Source organism: Urtica dioica, chromosome 2 (assembly GCF_054948205.1).
Source record: "Urtica dioica subsp. dioica isolate 48M chromosome 2, U.dioica_male_clone48M_v1_H2, whole genome shotgun sequence".
Lineage (NCBI taxonomy): Eukaryota > Viridiplantae > Streptophyta > Magnoliopsida > Rosales > Urticaceae > Urtica > Urtica dioica.
In genome coordinates, this window is record NC_142757.1 from 20961120 (window position 1) to 20986338 (window position 25219).

General features: G+C 41.7%; 2 protein-coding genes across 2 annotated transcripts; one reads left to right on the forward strand and one right to left on the reverse strand.

Annotated features, from left to right (window-relative positions):
• Positions 1-5006: 5006 nt before the first annotated feature.
• LOC149404164 (uncharacterized) lies at positions 5007-7471 on the reverse strand. Its single transcript, XM_089607425.1, has 8 exons — positions 7328-7471; positions 6999-7229; positions 6587-6845; positions 6264-6506; positions 5936-6139; positions 5756-5864; positions 5288-5683; positions 5007-5139 (listed from the first exon to the last, which is right to left on the reverse strand). The coding sequence occupies exons 1-8, from the start codon at positions 7469-7471 to the stop codon at positions 5007-5009; spliced, it is 1719 nt and encodes a 572-aa protein (XP_089463551.1).
• A 1919-nt stretch (positions 7472-9390) lies between these two features.
• Positions 9391-10423, forward strand: LOC149404165 (uncharacterized). Its single transcript, XM_089606480.1, has 2 exons — positions 9391-9716; positions 10044-10423. The coding sequence occupies exons 1-2, from the start codon at positions 9582-9584 to the stop codon at positions 10128-10130; spliced, it is 222 nt and encodes a 73-aa protein (XP_089462606.1). The 5' UTR covers positions 9391-9581; the 3' UTR covers positions 10131-10423.
• The last annotated feature ends 14796 nt before the right edge of the window (positions 10424-25219 follow it).

The window sequence follows — 25219 nt, forward strand, 5'->3', positions numbered from 1 at the left end:
GCCGCGGCGAAGTGTATTATTCGCCGCGGCGAGTTGATTCTACAACGGATTATTTTCCGTTGTAGAATGTTCTCGCCGCGGCGTGGAACGTACCTCGCCGCGGCAAATAACTCGCCGCGGCGACGTATATTTCGCGCCGCGGCGACGTGCTTCTACAACGGATTGAAGATCCGTTGTAAAATATGTCACCGCGGCGCGAATTATACGTCGCCGCGGCGAGATGTTTGAAAATGTTTAAAAATTACACAATGGATTCAACCCGTTGTAGAAGCTTCTACAACGCTTAAGAATCCGTTGTAGAAGCTTAGTTTCTACAACGGATAATTAAGCGTTGTAGAAAGCTATTGGATTCTACAACGGATTTTTAAGCGTTGTAGAAGCTTCTACAACGCAGGATTCTACAACGCTTAAGAAGCGTTGTAGAATCATTCTACAACTGTTTTTAAGCGTTGTAGAATCCTATTTTTGTAGTAGTGTCATGCTTTGTTTCTTGGAATGTGAATAAATAAACTGGCCAGTGTTCAAATTGAGTCATGACTCTTTTGGATGAAACAACGTGACTTGTTAGCGCCTTATCGATACATTGTTTCTAACTTATTCAGAAGCGACAAAGGAGTTGAGGAAATAACAGCTAGAAGGGTAAAATGATAATTTTGTAAATCCCGACTAGTTGTGATATTCATGAAGGGTAAACATAGATAATATTCAGTGGATCTACTCATCACAATTAGGTTGAATTCTTGAGTAGAAAATAAATTCATTTGAACCGAGAGATTCTCAGTGTCAACTCTTTAGTGGAGTCAGTTGACATTAAGCTAAACTTGGAAAAGGTTTGTGAACTTTTGAGTCCAAGTATTTTGGCTCAAGCTTTGTTCATTTGGATCCATGAGGTCACTGTCACTAATCATATCGAGTAGGAATAGTTAAACTAGAAGCTAAGTCAAAACAAGAACGAGACAAGTTTTACGAAAATTGTCTAAAGTGTATTTTTGTCTTTTTTGACATAGGACGAAATGATAGTCGATAAATTTTTTGACATTGTCATATGATGACAAATGAAACTTCAAACACTCAGCCATGAAGAGTTTATTGGGCCTTGAGGATTAATTTCATTTCATGGAATTTTACTTGAAAATTCTTAATGGGTTTTTCTTATGTTGTCATGAACAAATGAAGAAAAATCTAGAAACCCATTCTAGAAGCCTTGGACGTCCAACCCAAGGAAAAGAAGGCTGAATTTCCTTCATGTCATAGTGTGAAAGAGAGTTTATTTTGTGCATTAATGTATGAAGATACTTGCCAAAAGAAAAAGAGTAAACAAATTTCCTCTAGGAGGAAACTATGATGGGCGGCCAAGGCAAGCAAAAGAGGAAACAATTTTGCTTCTAGAAGACTCAAGTCACACGCCCAAATGAGAAAGAGAAAGAGGAAATATTTGCTCATGAATATGTGATATTCTATAGAAGAGGAAACTACCTTATTAAAAGTAAAACCTCTCCTATAAGTAGAGCCATCATTCTTCTCATTTCATTCATCCCAAGTATTAGAGATTGAGAGCTTCTCTCTCTAGCTTGGCCGCCCTCTTCCCTCTCTCTCTATAGTTTTCTTTCGTTTTTGTTTTGGCACCTAGGTCCTCCTTTGACCTAGTATTTTTAGCTCTTCGACTTTGGGATTTGTTCTCGAGTCATCGTGTTTAAAAGAGCCCACACACTAATTTCTTTCTTTCTCGAGTGATTTTAGTGATAGAAACTTTCGTGGTTGCTCGAGTTCCCGAGGAAAGAAGAGAGACGTGCTGCAAGGGGAGACGAACGTTTCAACCATTCAAAGGCTTCTCAACGTTCAAGCTTCTCAAAGGTTAGTAAACTTATAATGCTCGTTTATAATTTTAATTTATATGTACTTGCTCTTTGTCTAGGTTAGTAAAATCGTTTTACTTGTTTTAAAGAAAAATTTTAAATTACGCCGCTTGCTCGAAGCGTTAAACTCTTTCTTAACCCTAGATCAATTCCAACAGATACTTGCCAAAAGAAAAAGAGGAAACAAATTTCCTCTATGAGGAAAGAAGGGAATTCGGCCAAGGCAAGGAGCAGGAAAAGAGGAAACAAATCCAAGGACTTGCCTCGCAGGTCTTGACCGTGTGACTCTAAGGAAAAAAAAGGAAATATTTGCTCATGAATATGTGATATTCTATAGAAAAGGAAACCTCGTTGAAGGAAATTCCTCTCCTATAAATAGAGCCTTCATTCCTCTCACTTTATTCATTCCAAAGTTTTACAGATTGAGAGCTCCTCTCTCTAGCTTGGCCGCCCAAGTCCATCTCTCTCTCTCTAAGTTCTTTTCGTTTTTGTTTTGGCACCTAGGTCCACATTTGACCTAGTGTTTTAGCTCTTCGACTCTTAAACTTGTTCTTGACTCGTCGTGTTTAAAAGTGTCCACACACTAATTCATTTCCTTCTCGAGTGATTCTTGTGATAGAAACTTTCGTGGTTACTCGAGTTTTTCCGAAGAACGAAGAAAGACGAGCTCCGTGGGGAGACGAACGTGTCAACCTTCCTAAGGCTTCTCAACGTTCAAGCTTCACAAAGGTTAGTGAACTAGTAATGCTCTTTAATAGTTTTAATTTAAAAATAAACATGTGCTTGCTCTTTGTCAAGGTTATTAAAATTGTTTTACTTGATTGAAATAAAATTTGTATTTTCCACCGCTTGCTCGAAGCGTTAAATCTTTTCTTAACCCTAGATCAATTCCAACATAGGATTCTTACAAATTTTGTTTCATCCGAGTCCTAGCTCGAACTTTGCAAATTATATGGGTATCAGTTACTAATAAACCCTCTTATAGACATCAAATCGATATAAAACTTACACCCAAGGAAAATAGAGATATAATTGATCGCATTGATCCAAAATCTGTATTCGTGTTTTTTATAGAGAATCTGATTCGGGACCAACAACACTAGGTTTGGAGCACGCAATACCGAGAACTCTGAGTTTCTAGGCAAGATTTTCTCTAAATACAGACGAATCTAGTAAAAGAGAGAGAGAGAGAGAGAGAGAGAGAGAGAGAGAGAGAGAGAGAGATCCTTTTATTTGAAAAATTAAAAATGTTCAAAAAATGAGGGCGACATGAGTTTTCAAGAAATTTTTATTCAAAATAAATAAAAAATATTCTGGTGTTATGATAAACTGCGAGTATAAGGTACAAACATGATTTTTCTAGAATAAAATACAATTTTAGAAAATAAATTGTGGAACAAATCTATAACATAGATAGTAAAGTGAACCTTTCTCCCACTGTTTGACACCCAACATCTGTACTCCGATACTTGTTACCCAAAAAGCAACAAGACCTAATCCTACCACTACACACTTTCATCCAGAGGCCACGTGGCGGCTAATATATTTTTTTCTCCCTCTTTCGTCCAGAGGGTTTTTTTGTCCTTCTTTTACATTTATTAGACACACTCTCTCTCTCTTTAATTGCTATTGGTAAACTAAATCTGACAATATATAAGAGAAATAAAAAATGTAAATAAGTTGATGTTGATACCTGACAGTGAAAGACTTTCATAAATTATCACAATGATTACTATAAATATATTTTACCATATTGTATAACATATTCGTAAATTATCATAATGATTACTATAAATATATTTTACCAAATTGTATAACATATATAATATATGAATCAATATTAGTAAACCTACTTATCAATATATTTTGTATAATTTTTTTATGTATATTATAATCATAAGTACTAATACTATATTATACTATATCAATAACATACATTATTCTTGGAAAAACTATATGGTATTAATATTACACGTAGATCTATATGTTATTGTTTGATACATAATACACTTTTGCAATTTAACATAACAGTATATATTATTAATATAAATATAAGAAATTTTTCTTACTTTATTATTCTCTATAACTTTTCTTTTTTAATTTCTTTTATCAAAATTTAACTTCAATTTTTATTTATCTAAATTTTTTTTCTCCATAATACTTCTAAAAAATCTAACAGATAAGAAAACATGGAATATTTTGAAAAACCTTGAATCATAAGAGTTTTTTTTCTACCTTTTGTTATTTTTTAAAAATCATTGACAATGATTTTGCTAAATTTAATTTAATAAAATTAAAAGTCTTCAACTTATTCTATTTTTCTTATTTTTATTTTTCACTTTTTGTTTAAAAACAATAATAATTTTGTTGACTCGCGCTTGTGTTGGTTGTTGAAGCCAAGGGAAAAAAATGTCGTTTTCGTTGCCATTTCGAGCCTCCTGATTTACGGAAAATCATCACGCCGATGGAAAACCGAATGGAAAAATTGTGGAAAAGGGCAAGTGAAGTATCGTTTTCAAATGCCGTTTTAGATGGAAAACCGACGTGCCGACGGAAAACCGAACGGAAATAATGTGGTGAAACAAACACATAAATATATATATATATATATATATATATATATATATATATATATATATAAATGTAGTTCAAATTTAAAACACTTCAAATCATACATATCTTGCATAAATGTTCCATTTGTTCATGAAATAAATATGTTTTACAAACATATAGTTACAATATAAAAAAAATGTATCAATAGAATCCCGATGGACGTCCCGGTTGGATAAAACTCGGTTGGTTTTCTTAAAGCACGCAATACTGAGACCAAGTGAAATTCCCCTGGTACGATTGTCGGAAGTTTTGAACATGCATATCGTAGTCGGCTTGATCGTACCCCACAACTTCACTTATTAGTGGGCATCCCGGTGCACATGCTATGACGTGCTCGACACCGAACCGATCTACGCGTACACCGTACATACGACGTCCACGTCCTTGCGAATTCACCTGTGGCTGTGGCACTCCTATCGGATTAAGATAACAGTAAGAAGGACAAGTATACGAACCGTCACTCTGTGTGTCTGACGTGGTGAATGACATTGTTTCGAACTGAGACATCAAGTGATCGACGCCGTATTCACTGCCAGATTACATGTACGCTCCATATCCTTGTTGGTAGTCACCGCCGTAATCACTTCCAGAAGACATGTAATGCGTGGGCGCTCTCTGTGTTCCTCCACCGTAATACGATCCGGTCTCAAAGTCAAAGTACTCTCCGGGTCTGTTAAACATGTAATATATTACTTTCCATATTCATCATACGTACATTGTTTGTGAACTCCGACATGAATAAATGCGAATACACTAACCTGTCAGATCTTTGACGTCGTGACCCGTGATCAGAATCTTGCGTGGCTTGATAACCTTACTCCATAGTCCACGGATCGTAATGTTGGCTACCACCACCACCACTACCACCACCAACGTCTTGACTGGCTGGATAACCGCCAAAGTCACCACCGTCTCCACCATCGTCACCATCGTTAGGACCACGTCCATCGTCTGATGATCCATGCGAAGTGTGACCGACGTCTTCGCTCAAGACGGTGTCGACATCAACATCTTCCGCCCTGGCCTGTGAGGCGACGTGTGGGTCGGGGTTCCGGTCTTCATCGTCAAGGTGAACTGGGCGGATCCATTGTAGGAGTTCATCATCGTCGACGTTGTCGCCCATTACCTCCATTGATCTTTGGATCATATCCAACGGATCCTTCCTGTCGATGGCGTCGCTTTGGATATCTCGTAATTGCAGCTTCATGTTGTAGCTACAAAAGACGAGTTCCTCAAGTCTCTTATACGCCAGTCAGTTTCGCTGCTTAGTGTGGACAAGTGCAAACGTGCTCCAATTTCGCTCGCACGCCGATGATGATGCGGTCTGAGAAAGGATTCTAATTACCAACTTTCTCAACGTGGGGGTTTGAATTCCAAACGTCGCCCACCATTCTCCTAAGAAAATGAAGAAACTCCATAAATATGACACTATTATATGAACATCGGGAATAAGAAATAGTTCTTACCGAAAGCCATCTTCGTCCTTCCCTCTACTGCGGATTTATTACCGAACATGCCTTTCGCGTCGCGGAATTTTAGAAGTTCGTTCCCGATGCTGTCGCAGTCATCGTTCGGGAATAGCCGCTCAAACACTTGTGTAACTGCCGTAAGATGCTCGGGTGCCTTGACGATCTCCGGATTGTGTTGAAATTTTGGATTTAGGAAGTGAGCTACAAGATAAATAATCACAGATATAAATTAAAAATTATACAACGATATCAATATGGAGCCAAAAGTTATTGTCCAATATTTTTGACTCCACAAACTGCCCATCTGTAGTTTGACGGAAGGAACATCGGTCCCACCAATCCGACGTGAACATCTTTTTCAAGCCCGGTCGACTGCTCTTGAGACTCGTTAGGGCCAAGTAGTTCGTGGCGAATCTCGTCAGACCGGGACGGATTAGCTCTTCTTGTCCTTCTTCTTGCATCTTCGAGAGGACAACCCCGTGATTGTAGATGAACTTCGTGATTTCTCTATAATTCTTAACAACCTCGGCGATATTCGCTCGTTTTCCCACGTCCTCGAGCATAAAGTCTATACAATGTGCGGTTCATGGAGTCCAGTACAGATTATATCGACGAGCGAGTTTCATTCCAACTTTCTTTAAGCCGAACCGTTATCAGTGATAATCTGAACAACATTGTGTTCTCCGACTTCTTTCACAATGGGCGACAGAATCTTATAGATGTACAAATAGTTCTTGATCCCATCTGACGCATCAACTGACTTCAAAAAAACAGTTTTACCCGCTAAGTACACCATAACATTTATGCTTAAACGCATCGGTCCCGTCCATCCGTCCGACATTATGGTGCATCCATATTCCTTCCACACTTCCCGTTGCTGATCGATGTACTTCTTGACGGATGCAACCTATGCTCTCAAGTACGTGTTATAAATCTCGTATGGAGTCGGAAGCGGGATACCTGGACTTGTGAAGTTTGAAATGAAAGTACAATTGGACACCACAATACTTGTCAAATTAAAATCGGTAGTTCAAAATTCAAATACACGAGTCTTACCAACCGCCATAGCTTCATTGATCATGTGTCGAAAGTCCGGCGACTTCATTTTGGCGGCTGGTATGTTCTCGTGGATGACGTAGTTGCTAACGGCTTGTCCTAGACGGCCCTTCAATTTAGGATTCGTGATTTCTGGGATCGTAGGTTTTCTGGCCGAAAATGAGGTGTTGATGGTGAAATCCCGGAACCCCCACCAGGGCCTGATCTCCAAGCATTCGGTTGTGTCTCTTGACGACTTCTTTTAAGAGCTTGCATCATATCACGTTCGTATTGTTGGTCGGGGTCAAGCTCTACATGAGTCGGACCGAAGCGTCCGGCCAAGTGCTCGTCTACGGTGTCATCAAGGACGGCCTTGCTTTTCTTCTTTTGGAGAGTCGCCGCTTGTAATGCTAACATCTCTTTGCGTACTTCTGAAGGAACACTCGGACATGACTTCACGTTTTTCTTCGGATCGTTTCCACTTAAGTGTAACTTCATCTGTGTGATTCCCCCCCGGGGAACGTGCCCACAATAATTGCACGTGAAATGGCTCGGGTTTGTTGCACCTGAGGTGCAATGCTTACGAACTCATTCATCACTCATCTTTGATATACCTGCATATTGAATTCAACACTTCAATCCAATTTCAATTTGTCAAAAAATTCTAATCAAACTACTTTCATTTCAATATGTCAACAAATTTCTTTCACCATGACAATAAATTCAATTCAAACTACTTTCATTTCAATATGTCAACAAATTTCTTTCACAATGACAATAAATTCAATTCAAACTAATTTCAATTCAATATGTCTACAAATTTCTTTAAACATGTCAATAAATTTATTCAAACGAATTTCATTCCAATTTATAGTCTAACTCTTTCATTTCAATTCAAACTAATTTCATTTCAATTCAAACAATTTTAATTCAATTCAAATAATTTCCATTCATACTCTAACTACTTTCATTTCAATATGTCAACAAATTTCTTTCACCATGTCAATAAATTCAATTCAAACTAATTTCAATTCAATATGTCAACAAATTTCTTTAAACATGTCAATAAATTTATTCAAACGAATTTCATTCCAATTCAAACTATTTCAATTCATACTCTAACTCTTTCATTTCAATTCAAACTAATTTCATTTCAATTCAAACTAATTTCATTTCAATTCAAACAATTTTAATTCAATTCAAATAATTTCCATTCATACTAACTACTTTCATTTCAATATGTCAACAAATTTCTTTCACCATGTCAATAAATTCAATTCAAACTAATTTCATTTCAATTTCAAAACATAACAAATTCAAAGTCTAAATATTTCATTTCATTTCAACTCCAAACGTAAAAAAATTCTAGCATACATGATAAATTAATTTCAAACTCTAAGAATTATAATTTCATATCAAAATCAAACTACATCAATTCAAATTCAACACTAGATATATGGAAACAAATTCAAAACATAAGTATATGTAATATAAAATTTAAAAACATAACCTTACTTAAGAATACATAAATAACTTGATGGAAATCTGGATTTTTAGTCGTCGGAAAAAATGGAGGTTCGCCGAAAAAAATGGTGGTTCGCCGGAAAATAGTGGTTCTCCGGTAGTTCTCCAAAAAATCTGAAAAAAAAAATATATGATAGATCGTTACATTACAAACAACATTCATGAAGGAAATTTTATGAGAAAAAATCAATTTCTTCAGTAAAATCAATATCCGAAAATTCGGAAATAGTGATTACAAAGGAAATCGAATTTCCTGGATCTCCTCCGAAATTCCCGACAAATTGTTGGATTTGAACGTCAGTGATCCGAAAAAAACGAAACTCGCCGAAATCCTTCGCCCCGTCGCCGAAACCTAGTCATCTTCTTCCCCGCTCCTCCAAAACCAGACTTTCGTGTTTTTTTTTTCTTTTTTTCCGACTTTCGGAAATATTCGGCGACAAAAGATGAGTTTTATACTGAAAATGAAACGAAAACTACCGGTCGTTTTTTGGGCGAAACGACAAGCCGTTTCCCGAAAATTCGCTCAGCATAAAACGATGAAACGATACCTTCGCCTATCGTCGGCCGTTGATCCATCGGAAACGAATTTCCCGGCGAAAATCCGGGAAATTCGCCGGCAATTTTTTCCTTGGTTGAAGCTAGTTAAACAATAAAATACAACTCATACTTCTTGTGTCTAGTAAAGTAGGATTCTTCAAAAGTATACCGCTAACGAAGGTTGCCAACCTGCAGTCGCTCCACGGTCCACCTAACTACTTCACGCACCTAGCAACCGTCGATTTCAAAGAGTGGGACCAATTCCTCCTGCGTGGCACCGATTACGACCGTCCTCGAAAGCGTAACTGAAACCGAAATTAAATACAATTTAATCAACAAAACAAGAAAGCGTGAAAAACAGGCTGTGGCGTAACGTTATCAAACTAAAATAAATACACGTAGTTGATTCTCTCGACGCCGATTATTCGCTTCAAGCCTTCGACGCACACGCGAAGACAAAGAGAGAGAGAGTTGAGATCCGACGTCGTTTTGTTGGTGGCTCAAAGCGTATTTCAGACCAAGAGGGAGATAAAGAGAAAGAAGAGATATGAAGGGTTCGGGAACTCTCGTCGCGTCGATTCTCGCGGCATCCACGGTTGCTCTGACCTCTTCTTCGTCTTCTTCTTCTTCTTCGTCCTCCGCCGAAGATCGCAATCTTCCTTTCTCTTCTTCCTCCAAACAGGTATGCACATTTCAATAACAGCTTGAAAGCTCTTTAGATTTTGCGGATTCGTAGATGTTTTTTTTTTTCTTTTGCGTTTCTCAGATTTCGATTATTTTCGTTGGAAAAAGAATTAATTTCAAGAAATTTCACAAAATCGATGGCGGATTTGATTCGTTTCCTTTTCTGAATGAAGATAGAAATTTGATTAGGGTTTTCTTTAGGTTACTGATATATCCAGGCTATGAATTAGTTTCGGGTTTCTTTCAGAATCGATTTGAGTGATTTGGTCTTTAAACAATCTTAATAAGTCACTGGCTTAGCGTTTTGAGATTGTAACTATCGCAGCCCAAAACGACGTCGGAGAAGGATAAATTTGCGCCGAGGTTCGACGGATTGAAGTTCATTGAAACGTTGGTCACGGCTCACCGATGACTCGTAGCCTTTTTCTTCTCTCTTTTTGCATATTGTTTTCCAATTGAAAATTAGAGGAGTTTTTGTTGTGATTTTTTTTATTTTTTTTTTAATTTTTATTTTAGTCTAAAAAGAATTCTATTCTTTGACGAGTAGGTTGTGCTGTGTGTAGCAATTACAAATTTACAACCAAGTTTTGACCTTTAAATTTTGATTTGTATTTTCTACTTGATTTAAAGTGGAACAAACATTGTTTTCCTTGTCGGTGTACCTTTGAGGAATTCGTAACTCGGAGCAAGAGTCGGTTTTTTTTTTTTTTTTATTTTTTTTTTATTTTTTATTATTTGAAGGGAGTCGATTTCTTTTAATATTCAAAATTTCTGTCTTTGGGCAAGCCATGTGAATTTATCATTGCATTCGTTTAGCCGCCTCACGCTTATTGCGTTGGGAATATTATGAAATTTTTTAAAAAAATGTGTCCATAAAATAATGGTGGCCAACAAAAATTGTCACTAAGATGATGTTATAAATAATTTATATACGTAATCGATAATAAAATAAATTTTGGGTGTTTGGCCGAAATTGGTCTTCCAGTTTTGGCCAAATGGCTCTTTCGGTCCTTAAATGAATGCGAGGTTCCAGTCGTTAAGGATTTGAAGTTTCAACCGACTGAAATAAAAATTTCTTGTTCAAAAGTTGAAACTTTCGATCCCATAAATAACAATAAACGATGTCAAGAATAGGATTGCGAAAATAAAAGATAAAAAAATCATTCGTCACGGTGAACATGATTCGAAAGACCATTATCAATGTTAAGTCACTAGTTTAGTTCATCCATATGATGCATTTGGTCTTTCAAAAGATCTTTCAGGTACAAGTACAACTTTCATTAAAAGCTTTCTAAGACTATAATATATAATTATATCAATTTAATTTCTAAAACAATGCATCTTATATGTGTACTTCTTCTCACCAATTTGAGATTTTATAGACCTTCAAAGTTCAGACCAAACCCAATAAGTGACCTATCCAGTGGCTTCGGGTCTCGGTCTCGGTGGCTTTCGGCCGATCTCCTCCTCCGTGAGCTCACTCCCCCACTCTCTTTCTCTCTCTCGCTCTCTCGGCTTCTCTCTCCCCCTCGATTTATCTTTCTCTCCCTCTCGGCGTTCTCTTCTTCTTCTTCCCTTTTCTTACTTTTTCTTCTTTCTTTCCCGTTTCTTTCTTAGTTGACCGAGTGATACATATCACTTGAAGAAGATTCTAGGATTCTAGTCATTGATGACGTGGCAAGCTAAAAAATTATCCTTTTAATTACCAACTAACCTCTTTTCCTTGTTTTCTTCAAATGGGTCCCTAAAATTTGTTACAACCACATCCTTTCCATATAATTATATGATTCGAACCGAGAATTTTCTCGTTCGTTCTCAATTAATTAAAATATATATAAGGTTTCTCGATATTAATTCTCGTTCTTGAGAATTTATTTCTTAAATTAATTTCTGGAATATCTCCTCGGAATTAATTTATTAATCGAGATAAACTCGATAATTCTTTTTTTTTTATTCCGAGATTTCTCATTTACCTTAATATATTTAAAATTAATTCGATAAATCCATTGGACCATAGTTCACTCAAGAATTTAGTTGTAACGATGGAAACTCGTTAATTATTTCCATATCTCCAAATATGAGTGACGCAGAAACTTGTCCTTACAATCCCTACCCTCTTAAGTTAGTTTCGTCCTCGAAACTTAAAGCAGAGCAGGGTACTTCTTCTGTATCACACTATCGAGCTTCCAGGTGACTTTTTCATCTTCAGAAAACAAAAGAAGATATACCTTCTTCTAAACATGTCATCGCGTGATGAGTAGCCGATTATTTCTGCTTTGAGTATCCATAGACGTATCGTATCTAACCTACACTAGTGACTTGAGATAGTCACTTCCTAACGTTTGGATATAAACTAGCAACGAATCCACTTCATAAACTATCAAGTTTAAGAACTTGATAAAGACGCAACAAACAAGTATGTACAACTTCCACATACATGAATGCATAACTAAAAGAGTGGAGGATATAAATCTATCCGGTTCTTCCAGACGATTACTCCTTTACTTCATCTCCAAGGATGCTGAAGACGCGAGTTTTGGCCTTAGGTTGATTCTTCAGATACGCGATTTTATCTTCCGAAACGTGGCAATCCCGTGCAAAATGACATTCCAAGCCACACCGGTAACAGTTTGAGGTTCCTATGCGACATTCGCCTGGGTGCTTCCTGCCGCACTTGTTACACGTAGGGAAATCATCAACCCTTGGCCTCTTGTACTTGTTCTCACTTTGATTTACTCTGTATTCCTTCATTTCTTTGCGCCCTGGATCTGGAGTTTCTATCCCAACTCTTTTTCTTCTTGTCGGTAAAGTTCTTCTTCTCGACTTCCGCTACAGACTCCTGTGGGATGGTCACCGACTCGCCAACTGGATAGACTTGTGCTATACGCCAACCATCAATCCTTAACGCCCTTTGAACGACATTCTCATATGTTCGCGGCACAACATCGCCACTATCGCCACCATCGCCATTATTGTTGGAATCGATCTAGGGTTTGAGAAAAAGTTTAACGCTTCGTGAAGCGGCGGAATTTTAAAAATTTTCTTTTTAAGTAAAACTAGTTTTTACTAACCTAGACAAGAGCATATGCATGTAAATAAAAACTAATATGAGCTATGGAAGTTACTAACCTTTCTTGAAGCTTGAACCTTGTAGAAGCTTTTGGAAAGTTGCAACGCTCGTCTCCCCTCGCAGCACGTCTCTCTTTCTTTCCTCGGGAACTCGAGCAACCACGATAGTTTCTATCACTAAATCACTCGAAAAGAAGGAATCAGTGAGTGGGCACTTTTAAACACTACGACTTAAGAACAAGTCTTGAAGTCGCAGAGCTAAACGCTAGGTCGAGTGAGGACCTAGGTTCCAAGACAAGAAAAATCGAAAATATAAACTAGAGAGAGAGAGAGGAAGGGGTGGCCAAGTCTAGAGAGAGAAGCTCTCAATCTCTAAAACTTTGCATGAATGAAAAGTGTGGAATGAGGCTCCTATTTATAGGAGAGGTCTCACCTTCAATAAGGTAGTTTCCTCTTCTATAGAATATCACATATTCATGAGCCAATTTCCCTTTTCCTTCAAAGAGGTGCACGTCCAAGACAAAACAAGTAAGTCCTTGGATTTGTTTCCTCTTTTGTTTGCTTCTCTCTTGACCACATTTGGGCGCCCACCATGTTTCCTCTTAGGGGAAATTTGTTTCCTCTTTTTCTTTTGGCAAGTATCTTGATACATTTATGCACAAAATATTCTCTCTTCCTATGGGTATTATGGGCGCCTATCACCTTCTAGAAGGGGCTTCTAGAAGTTTTTCCATTTTGTTCATGACAACATGAAAAAGGCCAATTAAGAATTTTCAATAAAATTCTTATGAAATGAAATTAATCCACAAGGCCCAATTAATGATATTATGGCCGAGTGACATTAAGTCATCAAATGAACTTGTCAAAAAATTTATTGACATTCATTTCATCCTTTGTCTCAAAAGACAAAAATACCCTTTTCACTATTTTCGTTCTTGTTTTGACTTAGCTTCCAGTTTAACTATTCCTATCGATGTGATTCGTGACAGTGACCTCATGGACCCAAATGAACAAAGCTTTAGCTAAACACTTGGACTCAAAAGTTCACAAACCTTTTCCAAGTTTAGCTTAATGCCAGCTGACTCCACTAAAGAGCTGACACTGAAAATCTCTCGGTTCAAATGAATTTGTTTTCTACTCAAGAATTCGACCTAATTATGATGAGCGGATCCACTGAATATTATCTATGCTACCCTTCATGAATGTCATCAGCTAGTCGGGATTTACTAAATTACCATTTTACCCTTCTAGCTGTTATTTCCTCAACTCCTTTGTCGCTTGTGAATAAGTTAGAAACAATGTATTGACGAGGAGCTAACAAGTCACATTGTTTCATCCAAAAGAGTCAGGACTCAATTTGGACACTGGCCAGTTCATTTATTCACACTCCAAGGAACAAAGCATGAGGTGACATACATTGCATTTCAGCAATCTTGTACATGAATTCCATATCTATGAGAACTTCACAAAGTTACTCATGACATACTCACAACTTAGTATTTCACCAATAGGCCCTGTTCGGAATGACATAGTGAGTCCGAACTCTGACTTTCTCAAATGAGAATACTAAGGTGTGAAATGGCATGTCTCATTTCAGGATTAAGGTAAGCATGATGCAATTCATACATAGTGACTTCGAGACATAAGAGGTTAAATGGTTTGTTCTTATATTGTCTCTAGAAGTGCACTGGTCAATTCAGTACCTTCGGAAGATACCTAGAAGAACTATAGAGTCCCCAACTCTCAATGCCTCATAACCAGACATCATAGATTCTTCTAACAATCATACTGAGGTCAATAGTCCTTTGACCCTAAGATTGCGAATATATCGTTTTAAGCAAACTACGAAGAGTTTGTTCATGCAAATCTACATTTGTCTCTTCGTAAGTTGTTAAGTTTGTTTATGGACTAAAAGACTAGGGTTTTATCATAAAGCTTCAAACAAAGAAAGATTGAATGAACGTTTCAACTTTTTATTAATGAATAAGCAATTACAAGCAAGAGTCTTCGTAAGACTATATGACATCAAATGTACATAAATAGACACTACTACTCTTCTTGTGGGCACCATTGACAACAATTATCATGATTCGAAAGACCATTATCAATGTTGTGCCGCTAACATATGAGAACCGACGGATCAGACGCACAATTTCCACATTGAGTCCATGCATAAACCTTATCTTGCGCGACTGATCCGTCGGTTTTATGTTCGCGGCACAACATCGCCACTATCGACCTGACGCACAATTTCCACATTGAGTCCATGCATAAACCTTATCTTGCGCGACTGATCCGTTGGTACCATAGAGGGTGAGAACTTTGCAAGTTCATCAAACTTGGCTACATACTCAGCTACAAAGAGCTTTCCTTTCATAAGATCCATAAACTCCCGTACCTTACCCGAGAGATTAGCTTCGCCAAGGTATTTTTCATAGAATAGGTTGATAAAACGATTCCATGTAATATGAGAAACATCATCATAAAGTGCGATTACCTCCCACCAGCTTCGAGCTTCAAGTTCCAGCTGGTTCACAGCACAAGCAACCCTCTCAGCATCTGTAAGTTGCATGTACGTGAAGATCTGTTGGATCCTTTTAATCCAATTCTCCGAAAGGGAAGGATTAGCATTTCCATTGGAAGTCGGTGGCTTCTGCTTACGAAAGCGCTCATATACAGGCTCTCCGACAGCCGGTGCCATTATCGGAATCTGAAACAGCGGAACCTCATCTGGGGCTACAGCTTGAACTTGTGGTGGCGCTTGCACATTCTGACTGTTATGAATAATATTGCCCACTTGAAGATAATGAATAAATGATTACTAAATTCGATAATAAGATTACTTTATTAGCATTATATGATTAGTGGGTTGAGTTCTAAACAAATTAGAATCAATAACAACTATCTTCCATAGCCTCCGTATTAAACTGAGTCACGTGCTGGGCACCTGAGTCCGGGCGGTGAGCTAAAACAAGGTCGATGACTGATATGCGCCTGGAAAGCTATATCTAAAGTCACATATGTGGAACACATAGGTGAAGGCTGATCGCTATGTGGGAGCATTCTACACTTGTGGTAAGTGTACGACTTGGACAGGTCTTGGTGTAGATGTGTCGTTTAAGGACCGTTACGACACACTAACCGAGGTCACTATGATAGTCACAGTGAGACTTGATCTAAATCCTGAAGTGATCATGGACACTGGGTTATGTTACTGAGCTCTTTGACTCATTCGCTAAAAGGCTATTCATGCTAATCACAGCTTATGTCTTGGGAGTTTTCTCAGAACATATATGGAATCCAGCCTTCCTGAAAGAAGGTTAATGTTCATTCACCTAAGGGTTGATTCCAGAACCGATAGATTGCTAGCACTTTCGAAGTAAGTAACGTTCGAAAGAATCTTTAGCTGGGGAAGCAACAATGCTTAGGGCTGATATGTATCAAGAAAAGTATAACGGAAAAATTGACTTCTCTTGACACGGGTTGAACCTGGAGGATCTTGATCACGAACTGAATATATCAGTGGACACTCCTCACGATGAGTAAATATAATTCTAGTATAAAGGAGATTTCAGTCTTGGCTTACAAGGTGGAATAGTTGACCAAGATTAGACGAATCGATGGAAAAAGAGAAAGGACTATTTCGTCTTTTTCATCGGATTTGTTAAGCTTCTATTACTAGGTCCATAGTCCCCGATTCGGCTCTGAGAAAGGCGGATAAGAACTTTCGTATAATAATGTTTATCATTATTAATCTCACTTGCTGTAATTGTGATTGACAGCATTAATTCTGGAAAACGGGTATTCGCATAATTAAATAAATATTTATGGTAGAATTGTTTATTTATTGTTTGATCAAGTAAATAAACAATTATTAATTATTTGTTTATTGTTGGACCAAGTAAATAAATAATTAATTGGGTTTTAAGCAATTGGGCCTTGCACACATGAAAAATTCGAATTAGGGTTTTGGCACTAGGAATTTGCGCAAATCCCCTTGGCCGTGTGCCATCAAGTTCGAAATTTTCATAATTGGTATTTACCAATATTTTCTCTTTAGTTGTTTAAATAAAGGAGAGAGAATAATATAAGATATTGTCCTATATTTTCTCCTTATTTAAAGGAAAGTATTTAGGAGAATATATGAGAATATATTTAAAGGGAAATAATATATTCCCCTTTATTCTCTCACTAAATAAAATATTCTCTATTTAAATAGAGAATAATATCCCATAGATATTGATCTCATGGATGAGAGAAAAAGTAGGATACACTTGTTGAGATCCAAGGGCCTAGATTTAATCCACCAGTGTGAACACAATAAAAGGAAATAAAATATTCCTGGAAGATTCCATGAATATCTCCTTTTACTACTATAAATAGGGGTTCATGAGAAGGCAAAAATAAGCAATTTTTTGAGAAAATTTTGTGCATCACTAGCCTCCCTTTGCCGTGCATCTGCCTCTTTCTCTCCTCGAAAATTCGTTTCCATTCTTAGTAAAATAAGAGCGAGATCTCGAAACACCTAGTTTCGTGATCTAGTGAGATAAAAACTGTGCCCACTGACCACCTAGATTCAAATTCACATTTCGGAAGACTAAGGTGTCATCCTCGAGTCCTTCATCAAGACGACGCAAGGAGTACGCGATTGGTTTAGGAGCGTTCTGTAGCTGAACCGAAAATCAAAGTAAGTACTCGTTTTGTTTTGCTCAAATCGGTTGCTTGATAAATATGCTCTCGTGAATTCAATTAATTAAACATAACTAGATCTTGTTAATTATAACCATAATTTAATTAGCTTATGATCAACGTAATTAATTATTTTTCCGCATTAATATGGTTATATGATGGAATCATCTCCAACGAGTCGCATCAGAGCGATTGTTAGTGTCTGATACGCGCCCGATTCACCAACACTGACCACCTAGATTCAAATTCACATTTGGCACGTGCTCCTCTTGACCTCTATGTTGTTCTGGTCGACGCGCCTGGGGTTCAGGCTCTTCTTGACCCCGTGGAGGCTGCTGCTCGTTCATTCGCGCAATAAGTTGCGTGATCATCCTGTTCTGCCCTTCTATTTGAGCATCCCTTCGATGTGCATCTTCTGCTTGATGCTCTAGAGCTCTACTAATTTCAATCATTTCTTGTGAAAGATCTGTCTGCGTTTGCTTCCTAGTTACCATTCTTAATCTCTACTTCACCTATAAGTAGGAATGGGTAAGCATTCGGTTATCCTAATATCACCGCTACCTTTCACAAAGACTCAACAAGATATTATAGATAAGGCTATCTTAAACATTAGCTGACTTATAAGTAAGTAAGTTAGTGTATGTACGACCACAAGTCTACAGAAACGGCTCAACCTGCGCTCTGATACCAAAAATTCTGTCACGACCCGCGAGCCGCGGCAGAGATCTTCGTATCTTACTTAACATAAATAAAATTCATAAAAACCTTGGTGGAAGCGCTTCCGGAAAACATTTTCTAGAAAAAACTTTTAAAATATTTACATAAACATCTAAAAAATATGGGCGAATTTTTCGTTTTTCCTACAACATACTAATTAAAACTTTTACAAACAAAAAGACTTGTCTTTTAAAAACCAAACAGACCAATTCGCTCTTGACTTAGCCACAGGTCAGCAGCCGTACATATACACGCCTACTTACTTACCGGCTTTTGCTGATAACCTGCTTAATCTTCTTTAGCTTTGCCTTTATCTACAATATCAAGATAATAACTGTGAGTCGAAAGACTCAGTAAGTAGATATCTATATAACTAAAGCTCCATGCACATAACACATAAGCAATGCATAACATAATGTTCATATCTTATCATAACTTGTGGAAGTACCGGCTTTGGTCCCTATAAATCCACCATTCATAAGAAACGCGCTCACACATCGGCGACAAAGGACAGTATGGACTCGATGCTCCTAGCAAAAGCGCGGAGCTGATGGGCCAATGTTCCCAAGGGATTCTCAAAACCCCTTTGAGGGACTTTAAAGGTCTTCTGACGACGAGCAACATGGAGTACTTCTAGAACGGGATCAGCGAGGCTCACAAGGTACGATCCGTTTCTTGGTTTATGTATGATTGCCATACTTATTATGATTATGCATGTGCCATCCACTCTTGCAGATGCTTGCACGCCAAGAGCGGGGCGACCGTATTCTTCGGGACCTACTGCGTCGGATGCAGAACATGAAGGCGGACATGGAGAACGCCGCGGCCGACCATGTTGCTACCTTGGCGGGGGTCCGATCAGCCCAGGAGTTTCAAGTACTCGAGGAGGAAGGCGGAGCAGGCGGCCGACACCTTCGTAGGGGAGATGAGGAAACTCCAAGTGCTACTCTCAGGCCGGGATGAAGTGCTGAAGATCTTCAGTGCTCGGCTATCGGCGAGCGAGATCTCCCGCATCAAGGTGGAGATGGAGCGGGATGGTGGAGATGCAAGCCATCACCGAGGAGAAGGACGATGCCCTGCGGGCTAAGGCGGATCTGGAGGACGATTGGGATATCGCCCTAGAGGAGGCCCATTACACGACAGCTGTACGGGTTCGCGACGCGGCTGCGAAGGAGAACGCATCCCGTGGAACCACCTTCTCTTTCTTCAATGGCATGTTCCCCCCTTTGGATGACGTGTCACAGGTGGACGATCCTTGCCCCCAGGTTCCTGTTGAGACTGCCCAATCGACGAACTGTCCCCCTGACGGAGAGGCCACCGATGGGTCGGGCATCCCCCCGCCCGGGATTGACGAGGAGCAAGTCGACTTTGGTTCCGAGTAGCTGGCTTCGTTTTGATTTTCTGCGCACATGTTTAGCGCTTGTTTTCTTTGAAGCTTTTCTTTTGGATATTTGTCGTATTTTCTTTCTTTTTTTGTTGGGTTGTTTCCATGACGTTGTGTTGTCGCACAAAAATGAACAACAATTAATTACCTCGGGCGGTTCGATCCAAGGCCGGACAAAGTGATCACACCCGGGCCAAAAATGTGAACTCGTGGACCGAGTTTCACCCTCCAGACCCTAAGGTGTGTTTTGGAAGGTGTGACCGTGCCAAAGGTTGGATGCCTACGTACCCGTTAGTTGGGATCAGGTCAGAACGTAGTTCAAAGTGAGTGTTGGGGCGATCTTGGGCACGGAGGCTGAGAATCCAAGGCTTTAGAGAAGGACCCAGCTCGTAGCTTCTAGTGAAGATTTTAGAGGGCTCGCTTGCCTCGTAGCTCGGAGTTCTAGCTCAAAGGCCGAGAAGCAAGAGAACAGTCTGTACACTGCAGATGCTCGGGTCACAGAAGAGGAGCGCGCTCCCTCTCGTGGAGGGGGGTCCTTGAATTTCCGAGCCGAGGGAGGAGGAGCGCATGCTCTTGGAATATACCAAGAGCACGACAGACGAGAGAATCAAGAGTAGAGAGAGTAGGATGATTTTGTGATTGCTGTTGCTATGCCAAAAATGGGATGCCTTTCCCTCCCCCGAGGGGGGGTGTATTTATAGCTTTGGAGGAGGCCTTGGGCCGACCCCTCAAGGCCCGCCGGGTGGCCAGTCGCGGGGCGCGCGAGGCACATCGCCCGGACGGGCGCAGGGCGCGTGGAGCATGGTGCTTCGACGGGCGCGGGGTGCCCGACCGAGGCAACAGGAGCACCCGGCCGAGGCAGCAGGGTTGCTCGGCCGGAATAGCAGGCGCGCCCAGCCGAGGCAGTAGGGGTTCTCGGCCGAGGCAGCAGGGGCACTCGGCCAGAGCAGCAGGTGCCCCCAGCCGAGGCATTAGGAGCTCTCGGCCGAGGCGGCAGGGGTACCCGGCCGAGGCTGTAGCGGCGCTCGGCCGGGGAAGCAGCTGTGCTCGGCCGAGGCATTAGGAGCTCTCGGCCGAGGCAGCAGGAGCTCTCGGCCGAGGCGGCAGGAGCTCCAGGCCGAGGCAGCAGCTGTGCTCGGCCGGGGAAGCAGGGACGCCCGGCCGAGGCGACAGGGGCGCTCGGACAGGGCAACAGGACTCCTCAGCTGAGGCAGCAAGGCGTTCGGTCGGGGCTGCAGGAGTTCTCGGCCGAGGCAGCAGGGCGCTCAGTCGAGGGGGGTGTAGCGCGCGCGCGAGCCTGGACGTTCGGGGGTGCGGGAGCGCGCGCGAGCCGGGGCGACCGGGGGTACTGGAGCGCAAGCGCACCCTGGCCGGGGCGGCCGGGGGCGTGGGAGCGCAAGGGCGCGCGCGGGCCCGCTGGGTCGGGGTCGTAGGTGCGCGCGCGGGTCTGGGCGCGGGTGTGTTGGCGCGCGCGCGGGTCTGGGCGCGGGTGTGTTGGCGCGCGCGCGGGCTAGCCGGGGCATAGGTGCGCTAGGGCGCGCGAGCCTAGTGGGTCGGGGCCCATTGGGTGGTCCGGCCGGCGATGTTCGGCCGGCCTTGAATTGTTTTCAAATTTATGGTTTCCTAAAAATGACCGGTAACATTAGCCCCCCAAGTTTACGGCTTGCGGAACGCTAGTCGTGAACTTTAGAAAAAAGGGCGTTGAGGTCATTTTACCCCTTTGATCATGTGTGACCATTTGTATTTTTTTTTTAACTCGGCCGGACCCAGGGGTGTCAGACCGGGCCGGCTGGTCAACACGGCCCACGCGCGAGGCCGGCACACAGGCCGAGCCTGTAACGCGCGCGCGAGGGGAGGGGAAGGAGCAGGGTTTGCTCATTCTTCTCCTATAAATATGAGAGTCTCCCTCCCTTTTTCTTTACAACTGGCAACGTTCTGGCGATTGGAAAATTCCTTTGAGTTTGAAATTTCCCTTGGGCAGCCGATTCTTACCCTTTTAAATGGGGAGTGAACTTTTTTCCCACGTTGATGATCCCAAGGTTAACTCTTCCTGCCCTTCCCAAGATTTTGGGAGGGCGGCCAAGGGTCCCATTGAGGAACTCGACGGGATTCTCATCTTCGTTGAGGAAGACTCTCGCGCGGCCGATCAATGGCTCGTGGAGTTGGAGACTGACACCGCGGCGATTTCCGAGCTGGCGGGGCCTGGGAGTGGCCTACCTACTGGGTGCGGCCCCGAAGGGGAGGACGAAGGGTCTAAAGACTCGCGTTCGTCACGACTACTGATCAACCTGGTGTCCCGTGAGGCGTCCTTTGACGCCCCCTTGCTCAAACAGCGAGGCGAAGTGACTGATTGCGCAAGGCTTCCGCGGGCTTCTGACTTAGAGGCCCCGGGCGCCGAACTTGCGATAGTTCCGTCCAGATCTTTCTTGGACGATATCTACTCTGACGACCCCATAGGGTCTGGCTTAGAAGGCCTTGGAGAGGACTTGCAGGCTCCTCCCGCGAGGGGGAAGGAGACGCGTAGCGGAAAGGTTTTGGAGACGGCCTGGACGGCCTTTGAGTCCGCGGAGTCTTCGGGCTACACCTACGCCAAGTCTTTGGAAAGGACTCGCCTGTATGGAGTAGGCGACTCTGTTGCTCCCGTCGGCTTAGACTGCAAGGGGGTCGATGCTGCAAGCACGCTCACTACCCGAGTCTTTAGCGCGCTCTGGGAGACATATGACATCCCTCCCTCGGTGGGGCTGCTCAGGCCTGCCCCCGAGGACAGGCCCTCTCGCCCGAGGAACCGTTTTGCGGCCGTGACGATCGAGAGCCTTATATGTGGGCTGCGTCTCCCGTTCCCGCCGATCGCCCAGCAGATTCTGACCCGACTAAGGGTCCATGCCTGTCAAATGAGCCCGGCGTTCTATCGCCTGATGGCTACATGCTTCATGGAGTGGCACTATCAGACACAGCGTGCCATGACCGTGAATGACTTCCGCAACCTGGTTGCCATTTTCCCGGCGCCATTCACATGGCCCGCGCTCGGGGCAACGTGAGGTTTGTCGACGATAGCGACCTGCCCAGCCGCATGTCGTGGGTGTGGGTCTCAGCAGACGCTTTCGGTGAAGCGCCTCTTCGCTTCAGTCGTTTGACAGACTTCCCGGCGGATGACGGGGCGGCAGAGCTCCCCTTTGTGAGGGAGATATCGGGGATGTCGGATGCCCGCAAGGCTGGTGAGCGATTCTGTTCTCCCGAGCTGATGGCACTTTCCAGGTGGTTCCCGCCCTTTGCTCCAGGCACCGAGGAGGCGCGCCGGGCGAGCAGGCCGCCAAGTCCAGAGGCTCATCTAGCCATTCCTGCTTCTTGAGGTAATTTTGTGGTCTAGAAGTTCTTTTGTCAACAAAAACCTGACCTTCGTCGTTTTGACTTGTACAGCTGCAAAGAGGCGAGCTCGGAGCTGCGAAGACGCGAGCTCGGAACCCCGAGAGGATGGCAGAGATTCGCTCTAGGGTCGCTGACCGCAAGGCGAAAGAAGGGCATGTCGAGGCTGCTGGCCCGGTTGAACAAGAGCCCCGCGCCTCTTTGAAGAGGGCTTCAACCTCGGCGCCTTCCGACGAGCGCTCTGAGCCCAAAAGGGTGAACTCGGCGGTGGAGCTGGAGGCGATAGAATCTCGAGGCGACTGTTTTCGACATCTAGAGGAGTGGAGTCCATGTTGGAATTGATCTAGGGTTTAAGAAAAAGTTTAACGCTTCGGTAAGCGGCGGAATTTTAAAAATTTTCTTTTAACAAGTAAAACGATTTTACTAACCTAGACAAAGAGCAAGCACATGTAAATAAAAACTATTATGAGCATAAATAATTTACTAACCTATTAGAAGCTTGAACGTTGATGAGTCTTCGGAAGGTTGAAAACGTTCGTTTCCCTCGCAGCACGTCTCTCTTCTTTCCTCAGCAACTCGAGGACCACGAAAGTTTATATCACTAAATCACTCGAGAGAAAAGGAATTAGTGTGTGGGATTCAGAAAGTTTGATCCTCTTTGGCTCCTTAATTAGATCCTTATCTATTTCGGTGTCTAATAGAGAAGGTTGAGTGGGATAGATGTAGAAAAAAGCATTCTTCATACATGCATCAGTGACAATAGAATTATCAGGAAACGAAATACGAATTCCATTCTTAATGAACTTTAAACAATAATCTTACTCACGAAGACGAGCAACAGATATTAAGTTCTTCCCAAAGGTAGGAACAAAATAAACATTATTCAAGTTTAAAGTGTGGTCTTCAAAAGACAGCGTCACGGATCCCACAGTCTTCGCAGACACCAGGCTCCCATTACCCCATTTGAAACAGAACTCGCCTTCCTCTGAGCTTTTGGTTTTCTTGTAACCAGTCAAGGAACAACAAATATGGTTTGTAGCAGTGGAGTCAAGAATCCAAGTTGATACATTATCAGCTACTAAGCATGCTTCGGTAACTAGTACAATACTATGTTCCTTTGCTTTGAGATAGGCAGGTCAGTTCTTTTTATCGGCCTTGTGAGGTCTCTTTTCAGTTCCAGAGGCGGAGGCTTTTTGCTCTGTAGCACTTACCTCTCCTTAATTCCTCTTTCTCTTAGTGAGACCTATAACAGTGTGAAGTTCCTTCATAAGCTTGGTAATAGTGTACTCTAGCTTGTTTATGGAGTACTTCATCTTAGAGGTATCAAGAGATGCGGGGAGAGTTTCTAAGATCATATCTATGACATTCTTCCCATCAATCTCAGATCCTAGGATTTCCATTTTATTCAGATAACTAATAATCAGTATCATAAAGTCTCCAACAGGAGTCCTAGCCTTCATGTGACAGTTCATAAACTGTTGGACTGCTTGTTGCCTTGCTTGACACCTTTGCCCTCCAAACATCTCATGGAGATTGTTGAGCATGTCGGCGGCAGTCTCGATGTCACGATGTTGTTGGTGCAACACATTGTTCATTGATGCTAAGATGTAGCACCTCACAATCTCATCGGAGCAGAGCCAGGCCGCCAAGGCGTCTTTGTCCTCTTGAGTCGAATCATCATTCGTGTGAGGAGGACACGGGGTGGTGAGTACCCATTTGTGCTTGTTAACGGTAAGGATGATATCAAGGATATATTTCGAATCTACGTAGTCTTTGTTTTCTAGTTTTTTCGAGGAAAGGATGATCGAGAGAAGGTTGAGAGACATATTAACTATATAAGTTGAAACAAGTTTATGATTAGTCTTTGGTTTAGGATTTAAGTTTTATTTAAGACTTTATAAAATCCAAAGGTGTTATAAACCAAACGATAATTTATTTCCTCAAGAGAAGGCCGCAAAAAATCTCCATTTATAAGTAAATGACACATCATTAATGCTTAGCCAAGATGTCAATACACCAATTTTGACCAGCCACCTTTTAAATTGGTTTGATCACTCACATCCTTTCGCAGGGCCTCGAGGGAGGATTACTAGGGATTGAGTCTAAGTGTGTAACCAACCACTTAGTCCAAAAGATTGACTTTGAAAAACAATCCGCCGATGGGAGGTCTTGTCTCATTGTCTCACTTTCGGATTTAGCTCATTGAGCAATGATCAATGCAAAGCGCCCTTGAGTACTCTCATTTAAGAGAGGGCCACGAGGGTGACTCTTAGTCTAGC

Coding starts and splice junctions, on each gene's coding strand:
- LOC149404165 (XM_089606480.1), top strand. CDS start 9,582: ATGAAGGGTTCGGGAACTCTCGTCGCGTCGATTCTCGCGGCATCCACG. Junction 9,717..10,043: donor TCTCTTCTTCCTCCAAACAG/GTATGCACATTT, acceptor TAACTATCGCAG/CCCAAAACGACGTCGGAGAA.
- LOC149404164 (XM_089607425.1), bottom strand. CDS start 7,471: ATGAAGTTACACTTAAGTGGAAACGATCCGAAGAAAAACGTGAAGTCA. Junction 6,507..6,586: donor TCAGATTATCACTGATAACG/GTTCGGCTTAAA, acceptor CACATTGTATAG/ACTTTATGCTCGAGGACGTG. Junction 5,140..5,287: donor TACGATCCGTGGACTATGGA/GTAAGGTTATCA, acceptor CATGTTTAACAG/ACCCGGAGAGTACTTTGACT.